At 45.4% G+C, this 12,288-nt stretch overlaps 1 protein-coding gene across 1 annotated transcript in view; it reads left to right on the top strand.

Moving 5' to 3' along the window:
* Positions 1-12,288, top strand: part of sspo (SCO-spondin) — a 358,698-nt gene that overhangs the window by 324,869 nt on the left and 21,541 nt on the right. Inside the window, 2 exon segments of the mRNA XM_052023421.1 lie at positions 3,657-3,666; positions 4,557-4,758. Coding sequence (XP_051879381.1) covers positions 3,657-3,666; positions 4,557-4,758 — 212 coding nt within the window.

Raw genomic sequence — 12,288 nt, 5'->3', positions numbered from 1 at the left:
TAGGGCCCTGAGGAGTGTTGTGGAACAGAGGGAGTTAAGAGTACATGTACATGGTTCCCTGAAATTGGCATCACAGGTAGACTGGGTGGTGAAGAAGGTTTTTGGCACATTGGCCGTTAGTCAAGGCTCTGAGTATGGAAGTTGGGGTGTTATTGCAGTTGTACAAGACATTATAAGGCGCAGCAATCTTCTCTCTGATCAGCCATGATCGTATTGACTGATGTGCTGGGTTGAGGAGCCAGGTGGTCTATTCTTTCTCCTATTTTCTTGTGTATCCAGAAGTCTACAATGCTCTAGCTGAGATCTATTCAGTGATTTGAGCATGATCTTTTTACTTTTGTATTTTCTATTATTCAATATATTTTATGAACCCAAGTTATCTAAATGCTTCATTTAACCATCAGATCAACTTCCTTTAGCATTTTTAAAGGTTTCCATGTGGAGGCGCGAGTCATGCAGCATGGAAACAGGCCCTTCAGCCCAACTTGTCCATGTTGACCAAGATGCCCCATCCAAACTAGTCCCATTTAGAACCATAGAACAATACAGCACAATAAAGGCCCTTCGGCCCACCATGTTGTGCCGTCCCTCAAATCACACCTAAGACTATCTAACCCCTTCCTCCCACATATCCCTCTATCTTAAATTCCTCCATATGCTTATCTAACAATCTCTTCAACTTGACCAACGTATCAGCCTCCACCACCACCCCAGGCAGCACATTCCATGCACCAACCACTCTCTGGGTGAAAAACCTCCCTCTGACATCTCCCTTGAACTTCCCACCCATTACTTTAAAGCCATATCCTCTTGTATTGAGCATTGGTGCCCTGGGAAAGAGGCGCTGGCTGTCCACTCTATCTATTCCTCTTAATATCTTGTATACCTCTATCACGTCTCCCCTCATCCTCCTCCTCTCCAATGAGTAAAGCCCTAGCTCCTTATAATCCATACTCTCTAATCCAGGCAGCATCCTGGCAAATTTCCTCTGCACCCTTTCCAATGCCTCCGCATCCTTCCTATAATGCGGCGACCAGAACTGGACACAGTACTCTAAGTGTGGCCTAACCAGAGTTTTCTAAAGCTGCATCATCACTTCGTGGCTCTTAAACTCAATCCCACAATTTATGAAAGCTAACATCCCATAAGCTTTCTTAACTACCCTATCTACCTGTGAGGCGACTTTCAGTGATCTGTGGATATGAACCCCCAGATCTCTCTGCTCCTCTACACTGCCCAGAATCCTGCCATTTACCTTGTACTCTGCCTTGGAGTTTGTCCTTCCAAAGTGTACCACCTCACACTTCTCTGGATTGAACTCCATCTGCCACTTGTCAGCCCAGCTCTGCATCCTATCAATATCCCTCTGTAAACTTCAACAGCCCTCCACACTATCCACAACACCACCGATCTTTGTGTCATCTGCAAACTTGCTAACCCAGCCTTCCACCCCCTCATCTAAGTCATTAATAAATATCACAAAAAGTAGAGGTCCCCGAACCAATCCCTGTGGGACACCACTAGTCACAGCCCTTCAATCCGAATGCACTCCCTCCACCACAACCCTCTGCTTTCTACAGGTAAGCCAATTCTGAATCCACACTGCCAAGCCTCCCTGGATCCCTTGGCCTCTGACCTTCTGAAGAAGCCTACCATGCAGAACTTTGTCAAACGCCTTACTAAAATCCATGTAGACCACATCCACTGCACTACCCTCATCAATCTTCCTGGTCACCTCCTCAAGGAACCCTATCAGGCTCGTGAGGTAAGATCTTCCCTTCACCAAGCCATGCTGGCTGTCCCTAATCAGTCCATGATTCTCTAAATGCTCATAGATCCTATCTCTTAGAATCCTTTCTAACAGCTTACCCACCACAGACGTAAGGCTCACCGGCCTGTAATTCCCTGGACTATCCCTACTACCTTTTTTGAATAAGGGGACAACATTCGCCACCCTCCAATCCTCTGGTACCATCCCTGTGGACAACGAGGACTCAAAGATCCTAACCAACGGTTCAGCAATCTCCTCCCTCACCTCACAAAGCAGCCTGGGGAATATTCCGTCAGGCCCCGGGGACTTATCTGTCCTAATATTTTCTCACAACTCCAACACATCCTCTCTCTTACTATCTACATACTCTAGAACATTACCCAACACTGTCCTCAGCATTATCAAGACCCCTCTCCTTGGTGAATACTGAAGAGAAGTATTCATTGAGAACCTCACCCACTTCCACAGCTTCCAGGCACATCCTCCCACCTTTGTCTTTAATTGGACCTACCTTTACTCTAGCCATCCTTCTGCTCTTCACGTAAGAGAAAAAAGCCTTGGGATTCTCCTTAACCCTACTCGCCAAAGCCTTTTCATGTCCCCTTCTCGCTCCTCTCAGCCCTTTCTTAAGTTCCTTCCTTGCTACTCTATATTCCTCACAAGCTCTGCCTGATCCTTGCTGCTCACACTTTATTTATGCTGCCTCCTTCTTCCTAACTAGTTGTTCCACCTCTCTCGTCACCCACGGCTCCTTCACCCTGCCATTCCTTCTCTGCCTCACAGGGACAAATATATACCTAACATCCTGCAAAAGATCCCTGAACATTGACCACATCTCCACAGTACATTTCCCTTCAAAAATGTCATCCCAATTTACACTCCCGAGTTCTCGCCTTATAGCCTTATAATGTGCCTTTCCCCGATTAAATATCTTCTCGTCCTCTTTGCTCCTATCCCTGTCCATGACAATTCTAAAGGTTATGGAGCGATGGTCACTGTCCTCCAAATGCTCACCCACCAATAGACCTGACACCTGTCCCGGTTCATTACCTAAAACTAGATCTAATATTGCATTCCCGCTAGTCGGCCTGTCAACATATCCATCTTGGACACACTTACCAGGTTATGGGCCAAACATCCTTGCCAGCGTTTGGCCCATAACCTTCTAAACCTTTATTATCCATATACTTGTCCACTGTCTTTTAAAAGTTGTTATTGTACCTGCCTCAACCACTTCCTCCGGCAGCTTATTTCACGTACATACTACCCTTTATGTGTAAAAAAAATGTTGCCCCTCAAGTTCCTATTAAATCTTTCCCCCTCACCTTAAAACTATGTCCTCTAGTTCTTGATTCCTCAACCATGGGAAAAGACCAAGTGCATTCATCCTATCTATACCCGTCGTGATTTTAGACACCTCTTTAAGATCATCTCAGGCTCATGTGCTCCAAGAAAAATGTCCTCGCCTGTCCAACCTCTCCCAATGATTCAGTCCCATAAGTCCTGGTAACATCCTTGTAAATCTTTTCTGCACTCTTTCCAGTTTATTAACATCTTTCCTATAGCAGGGGAACTAAAACTGAACACAATACTCCAAGTGCCAAACCAGTGTCTTGTACAACCACAGTGTGACCTCCCAACTTTTATACTCAGTGCCCTGACTGACGAAGGCCAGCGTGCCAAAAGCCTTATTTACCACCCTCTCTACCTGTGACTCCACACTCAGGGAACTATGTGTGTGAACTCCAAGGTCCATCTAATCCAAGGTATCTGGGCCATTACGTCTCTTTGCCCATGGATATTCTCCAGAATTATAGAATTCTCATCTGCATTTCAATATAAACCTTCCCCAAGTGTACCTCTAACATTAATCGTTGTTATCCAGCTTCTGCAGGGTGAGTTTTGTGTGTCTCCTGAAGATTGTCATTGTTCCGTACCAAGCTCACCAATGCCATGGTTTGGTAACATTTCACACGATGATTACCCACCAGGAGCAGTGATCCACCATCGGTGCAGTGTGTGGTGAGTATGGTTAAACTCATGGCTTTAGAGAAAATAGCCAGAACTTTTCCAACAAGTCACAGTGGCGCTTAGGAGAACCTGCCCCACCCCATACCCATTGCAGTAACTGACCTTGTCCAGCTGCACCTGTCCCCCCCCCCGGTGCTCAAACAGTAAAAAAAATCATGATACAAAGGCACTATTGTCAACACTGGATTCTCCACAGTTATATCATTTATGCACTTGTTAGATCCATCCAGGAGTATTTCTTGAAAAAGTATATTGATAGTCAAAACAGGCAGGAGGCCACATTTGTATGAGGTGTTGTCTTGAATTTACTATTTGAGAATTCTTTTTTGCAGTGTATGTCAGAAAGGAGTTTTCCATTGTTCCGAATCAGACTGTAAAGGTAAGGATGAGCTTGCAAGCGAACTTGACCTTAAAGTGTTTAAAATGTGATTCAACTTCCCATACTGGCCCATACCCCGTGCCTTGTCCATTTATGTGAACACCTGTTCTTAGTAACCTCTCCAGCATGGGGACAGCTTCAGTTACTCCCATCTGCGATATCCCCACTCTCACCTCCACACTCTGTTGTTCCATTCTCAGCAGTTCAGAGGGATTTTCACTTATTGTTTTATTTTTATTTTGTTGGAGCTGAGTGAATTAGTTTTAGGCTTTGATGCAGAATTTGGAACAACTTTATTTATTCTAAAGTAACTTGATAATGTTGTTGGGTTTGTTGTCTGTGATATGATATTGGTGTGAATTGTGCATTCCTCAGACTGTCCTGAGGGTGAGATTTGGAACGGAGGGCCAGTGGATTCTCATTCCTGCGAGCGATCGTGCCGTGATGTTCATTCAGTGACCGTGACAAGTTGCAGTTCAGCTGGGAAAGACTGTGTGTGTGAAGCAGGAAGATACAGAAACACCTCGGGTTACTGTGTGACTGCAGCTTACTGTGAGTGCATCGTTGGTGATGCCACCTACCCGGTGAGTGCCCAAAGATCAGGACCCCTTCCCAAGCTACAACCATCCCCACCCATTTATGGTCTTGTAGCTGAATATATGAAACATTTGTAACAAAACAGAGAAGTGGCACCATTAGAGATCATCGACTTTGATGGACATCTGAGAAACATAGTTGCATGGAATCGGAATTTAAATATTTCAGGGTATTGGATGGCTCTTCCCAACAATTCCCAGCACCTGAAAAAAAGTATGAAAAGGTGTTGTCTCATCAATGTCTTGTACAGTTGTAGCAAAACTTCCTTTCATACTCTGTTTCAATAAAAGGCAGCTTTCTATTTGTCTTTCTAATTACTTGCTGTACCTGCATTCTAACTTTGTGTTTCGCTTGTGAGGATACCCAGATCTCTCTGTATAACAAGGGTTAAACAATAAATATTTTCTATTCTTCCTTCCAGAGTGGATAACCTCCAGAACTAGCAAGCATACTTAAGGGATGGACTTCTGCAATTATTATAAGGAAGAGAGTAACCCTAGAGACAGGCGGTAGAAATTGTCTAAAAAAATTAGTTTCCCATTTGGGACCTTGTCGAAGACCGTACTGAAGTCCATGTACAGCAAGTCAATTACACAGTACTCTTCAGAACAGTTACTGCTTCAAAAAAAATCAATCATGTTGGTCACAAAACCATGCTAGCTGTCTTTGATCAATCTTTGCCTTTTCAAGTATAGGCTGATCCCGCACTCAGAACATTTTCCAATACTACCTTACCACTGACATAAGACTCACTGTGCTGTAATTACTTGCTTATACCTGCTGCCCTTTTTGAATAAATAGCCCAATCTTGCTGTCCTCCAGTCATCTGACACCTCGCCAGTGGCCAGCCAATATTTAAAAATCTCTAGCCAGACCCCAGCACTCTTCTTTCTTGCCTCCCATAGCAGCCTGGGATGCATCTCAACAAGCCCTGGGGATTTATTCACATGTAAGTCTATTAAGACATCTTCCTTTATAAAATGGTAGCTTATGGTAGCTTATTCCAGAATTTCACTGTTCCCCTCCCTGAATTGTAAAGCTACAATGAGAAGTATTCATTTAAAACCTCACCTACGTTCTCTGGTTTCACACACTGGTTCCTACTTCCAGTCCCTAAAGGTCCTTTTTACTCTTTCATGGTTACCCTCTGGCCTTCATGTACTTATGAAATGCTTTTGGATTTCCCTTAACTTTCTCTTCAGCAATCCCTCAAGATCAAGGGTGATTTGCTTCCACTCTGGTTTTGTGGTTCTAGTGACGAATGAGGCCAATGCAGGACACACAGACTCTCCCACAAATGGGACAGGAGGTGCCTGATGGTTTGGACAGGTGGATAATCTGTGAAGTGGTGTGCACCTTCCACTGTCTATGCAGGGTTATCCATGAGCTTGAGCTTCTCAATACCATCCCAAATGCTCATTCTCCACTTTGAGGTGTCACAGGCCAGAGATTCCCAGAAGTCAACAGCAATATCACATTTTTCAAGGAAGGCTTTGAATCTTTCTTCTGTCCACCCCCACCTGCTTATGTCTTCTCATGACAGAGGCTGGAATACATAGAACAGTACAGCACAGAAACAGGCCCTTCTGCCCACAATGTTGTGCTGAGCCAATTACACTAGTAATAAAATGCCCAACTAAACTAATCCCTTCTGCCTACAAAATGTCCATATCCTACCATTTCCCTCACATTCATGTGCCTATCTAAGAGCTTCTTGAATGCCCCTTTTGTATCTGTCTCCACCACCACACCATGCAGAGCATTCCAGGCATCCACTACTCTCTGTGTAAAACAAAACTTGCCCCATACATCTCCTTTGAACTTACCCTCTATCACCTTAATGCCTGCGCTCTGGTGTTAGACGTTTCAACCCTAGGGAAAATATACTGGCTGTCTGTCTATGCCTCTCGTCATCTAATAAACCTCTATCAGATCTCCCCTCAGTCTCTGCCACTCCAGAGAGGAGAACCCAAGTTTGTCCAACCTAAGCTCATAGCACATGCCCTCTAATCCAGGCAGCATCTTAGTAAACATCTTCTGCACCTGCTCCAAAGCCTCGACATCCTTCCTATAATGGGGTGACCAGAACTGAATGCAATACTCCAGATGCAGCCTTACCAAAGTTTTAAAAAGCTGCAGCATAACTTCCTGAAACTTGAACTCAGTGCCTCGACTAACAAAGGAAGGCATGCCATATGCCTTCTTTACCACCCTATCAACCTGTATAGCTACTTTCAGAGAGCTGTGAACTTGGATCCCACGACACCTCTGCTCATCAACACTGTTAAGGTTCTTGCCAGTAACAGTGTATTGTCTCTTTACATTTGATCTCCCAAGGTGCAACGCTTCACATTTGGCCAGGTTGAACTCCATCTGCCATTTCTCCGTCCACATCTGCAACTGATCTATACCCTGCTGTATCCTTTGCCAGCCTTCTACACTATCCACAACACCATCCATCTTCGTATCATCTGCAAACTTACTAACCTACCCATGTACATTTTCATCCAGTCACTTAAATACATCACAAACAGCAGAGGTCCCAGTACGGATCCCTGAGGAACACCACTAGTCACAGACCTCCAGCTGGAATAAGTCCCATCGACCACTGCCCTCTGTCTTCTACGGGCAAGGCAATTCTGAATCCAAACAGCCAATTCACCATGGATCCCATGCATCTTAATCTTCTGGGTGAGCCTCCCATGAGAGACCTTGTTAAATGCCTTACTAAAATCCATGTAGACAACATCCACAGCTCTACCTTCAGCAATCACCCTAGTCACCTCGTCAAAAACTCAATCAAGTTAGTAAGACACGACTTGTCCTGCACAAAGCTATGCTGACTGTTCCTAATTAGGCTATGGTTTTCCAAATGCACATAAATCCTATCCCTAAGAATCCTATCCCTAAGAATCCTCTCCAGTAACTTCCCTATCACTGATGTGAGACTCACCGGTCTATAGTTACCAGGATTTTCCCTGTTGCCCTTCTTGAATAGTGGAACAACATTAGCTCCTCGCCAGTCCTCCGGGACCTTGCCTGTGATTAGAGAGGACACGAAGATATTGGTCAAGGCCCCAGCAATCTCACCTCTTGCCTCTCTCAATAACCCGGGGACTTATCCATCTTAATGCTCTTTAAGAGACTCAACACTACCTCCTCCTCTATCTCGAAATGCCTCAGCATATTAGCATCCTCCACATCCTTCTCCTTGGTAAATACTGATGCAAAATACTCATTAAGGACCTCACTCATATCCTCCACTTCCAAGCACACGTTCTCTCCTTTATCCTTGTGGCCCTACCCTCTCCTTTGTTATCCTCTCGCTCTTGATGTATGTAAAGAATGCCTTGGGATTCTCTTTAATCATACTGGCCAAGGACTTTTCATGGCTCCTCTTGGCTTTCCTAATTCCCTTCTTGAGTTCCTTTTTGGCTTCTTTATAATCCTCAAATGCTCTGTTTGATCCTAGCTTCCCAAGCTTTACGTACTTTTCCTTTTCCTTCTTCATTAAATTCACCACCTCTCTCGACATCCAAAGTTCTCTTACCCTGCCATCCTTGTCCTTCCTTCTTACTGGAACATACCTGTCCTGTACTCTGTGTAGTTGGTCTTTAAGCACCCTCCACATGTCAGATGTGGACTTGCCCAAAAACAGCTGTTCCCGATTAATTCTCCCTAGTTCCTGCCTAATGCTCCCATAATTTGCCTGGATCCAATTTAATACTCTCCCGCAAGGTCCATACTTATCCTTATCTATAGCTATCTTAAAACTTAAGGAGTTGTGGTCACTGTTCCCTAACTGTTCTCCAACTGAAAGGTCGGTCACCTGGCCAAGCTCGTTACCCAACACCAGGTCCATTTCGGCCCCTCCTCTCATTGGACTATCCACATACTGATTTAAGAAACCCTCCTGGATGCACCTAACAAATTCTGCCCATCTAAACCTCATACACTAAGGAGGTCCCAGTTTATATTAGGGAAGTTGGTGTCCCCCACAACAACAACCCTATTAGTTTTACACCTTTCCCTGATCTACCTGCATATCTATTCCTCTGTCATGGTGGCTGTTGGGGGGTCTGTAGTATAATCCCCTCAGAGTGATTACACCTTTCTTATTTTTGAGTTCTACCCATATAGACTCAGTGGACAAGCCCTCCATTATATCTGCTCTGAGTGCAACTGTGATATTGTCCCTGATGAGTAGTGCATCTCCCCCCCCCCCCACTCCCCTTTACCTCCCTCTCTATCTTTTCTAAAACATCGAAACCCTGGAATATTAAGCACCCATTCCTGTCCCTCTCAACCAAGTCTCTGTTCTGGCCACAACATCATAGAACCATAGAACCATAGAAAACTACGGCACAGAAAACAGGCCATTCGGCCCTTCTAGTCTGTGCCGAAACATTATTCTGCTAGTCCCATTTACCTGCCCCCAGCCCATACCCCTCCAGACCTCTCTCGTCCATGTATCTATCCAATTTACTCTTAAAAGTTAAGAGCGAGCCTGCATTTACCACATCAGATGGCAGCCCATTCATAGTTCCATGTACTGATCCATGCTCTAAGTTCATCATCCTTACCCATAATACTCCTAGCATTCAAATACACACACTTCAAACTGTCCATCCCATCATGTCTGTGACTTTGCTCCTGCCTGTGTTTACTGGCCCTGACATCTACCATCCTCTCAATCCCTCCACTTTCTGACCCAGTGCCCTGGGTCCCACCCCCCTGCCAAACAAGTTTAAACTCTCCCAAGTACCACTAGCAAACTTCCTGGCCAGGATATTTGTTCCCCTCCAGTTGAGGTGCAACCCATCCTTCTTGTAAAGGTCACCCCTGCCCCAGAAGAGGTTCCAATGATCCAAGAACCTGAAACCCTGCCCCCTGCACCAGTACCTCAAGCCACTCATTCATCTGTTCTATCATCTTATTCCTGCCCTAATAGGTGGCACCAGGAGTAATACAGAGATTACTACCTTGGAGGTCTTGCTCTTCAGCCTCTTTCCTAACTCCCTATACTCACTGCGCAGGACTTCTTCTCCCTTTTTACCTATGTCATTGGTGCCAATATGCACCACAACCTCTGGCTGCTCACCCTCCCCCTTGAGAATATTCTGCAGCCTCTCTGAGACCTCCCTGACTCTAGCACCTGGGAGGCAACACACCACCCTGGTGTCTTTGTCGTGGCCACAGAATCTCCTGTCTGTCCCCCTAACTATAGAATCTGCTATCACTATTGCTCTGCCTGACTTTACTCCTCCCTGCTGAGCCGCAGAGCCAGCCACAGTCCCACTGACCTTGCTGCTGCTGCTGTGCCCTGATAGGTCATCCCCCCAGCAGTATCCAAAGGGGTAGACTTGTTGCTGAGGGGTATGGCCACAGGGGAACCCTGCACTGACTGCGTACTCCCTTATTTCTCCTGGTGGTCAAGCATCTATCTGAAGCCTGTATCCTGGGTGTGGCCACCTCAGTAAAAGTCCCACCTGTGAGGTTTCCAGCTTCCTGGATGGTCCTGAGTACATCCAATTCCAGCTCCAGTTCCTTGACCTGGTCTGTCAGGAGCTGCAGCTGGGTGCACTTCCTGCAGATGTAGTCATCAGGGAGACGGTGAGGTTCCCTGACATCCCACATTTTACAGGAGGAGCATTCCACTGCCCTAACTGCCATCCTGCCTACACTGAATCAAGGACTAAGGATTTACAGACAACAAAATAAAGACCTTACCCGTTGTTACCTCTGCCTTCTTACTAAAACCTTTTTTATTTGTAGAGCTGCTCGTACTCCCTTCACCGAGGTACTTACTCAGCCTCTTCTCGCTGAACCCTCTTGAGCTAAAGCCTCAGTCCCCCACTCTAACATTGAACCACTCCAACAATGGCCCCTCCAAAAAAAAGAGTTGGTTTTGGGAGTCTGAATTCTGACATACAAATGATGTCGTCTGGCCTACGTAGGCAACTGAGTGTAACTAGAGCTTTACTGCTGGGAAGTCGGTCTGAAGAGAGAACATTAATGTTCCCTTATTCTTCCAGTGAACTTGGAGGACTTTGTGGAGGCTGCCTTGGAGGTATTTACCAGCGCCCTGGGGTGCCTACTACATACTTCTGAGATTTAGATGACCCATCAGAGGGCAGGGATGCCCTCTACCCAGTAGACCACGAGTTTAGTGCCATCTGAGGTCTTGATCTTCAAATTTGATCACAATTTCTGGCATATTGAAGGCAGTGGTGAATTTCAACATAGATGCATGCCTTTGTGAAGAGATTGCTCTTCAGTTAAGGGAAATGATCCATGTTGAACATAGAACAGTACAGCACAGGAACAGACCCTTTGGCCTACGGTGTCTGTGCTGAACACAATACCAAATTAAACAAAATCTCTTCTCCTGCACATGATCCATATCCCTTCATTCCCTTCATGTGTCTATCTAAAAGCCTCGAAAACCACACTATTGTATCTGATGCCACTACCACCCCTGGCAGCCCGTTCCAGGCACCCACTGCTCTCTGTGTGTGGGGGGAAAATGCTTGCCCCATACATCTCCTTTAATCTTTCCCCCTCTCACCTTAAATGGATGTCCTTGAGTATTTGACATTTCCATCTTGGGAATAAGATTCTGACTTTCTACCCAATCTCTGCCTCTCAGAATTTTATAAACTTCTATCAGGTCTTCCCTCAGCCTCCGCTGCTCCAGAGAAAACAACCCATGTTTGTCCAACCTCTCCTTGTAACACCTGCCCTCTAATTCAGGCAGCATCCTTCCTGTAATGGGATGATCAGAACTGCACACAATACTCCAAGTGTGGCCTAATCAACGTTTCATACAGCTGCAATATGACTTCCTGAGTCTTAAACTCAGTGCCCCAACCAATGAAGGCAAGCATGCCATATGCCATCTCTATCACCCTATCTACTTGTGCACCATTTTCAGGGAGGTATGGACATTCATTCCAAGATCTCTCTGTATATCTTTCTGTTGAGGGTCCTGTCATTTACTGTATAATTTCTACTTACATTTGACCTCCCAAAGTGCAACACCTCACACTTGCTCAGATTAAACTCCATCTGCCAGTTCTCTGCCCATATCTGCAACTGATCTGTATCCTTTGATAACCTTTCAAGTTTTCCAAATCTCACCAAAAACATTTACTGTCAAAGGGCAGCATGATCTCTAGGGAGCCACTTGTTAGAGAACGTCCATTTTTTTCTCCAGTTGTAGCAGTCAGAACTACAGAGGCATGAGACAGGAGCTGGCCAAAGTTGAGTGGAAGCGGACCCCAGCAGGGATGACGGTAGATCAGCAATGGCAGGAGTCTCTGGGAATAATTCAGAAGACACGGGATCAGTTCATTCCAAAGAAGCATTCTAAAGGGACGATGAGGCAACCATGGCTGACAAAAGAGAGGGCATACAGTATTGCAAAAATTAGTGGGAAGCTAGATGATTAGGAAGCCTCTGTTTCTAACGTTCACCCCCTTTCTTGGCTGTCAGTGAGGTGGGGCCTTGA

The sequence above is a fragment of the Pristis pectinata genome, chromosome 9, assembly GCF_009764475.1.
Source record: "Pristis pectinata isolate sPriPec2 chromosome 9, sPriPec2.1.pri, whole genome shotgun sequence".
In the NCBI taxonomy this organism is placed as follows: Eukaryota; Metazoa; Chordata; class Chondrichthyes; order Rhinopristiformes; family Pristidae; genus Pristis; species Pristis pectinata.
Note: the sequence above shows the minus strand (reverse complement) of the source record. Positions and strands in the feature narration are given on the sequence as shown.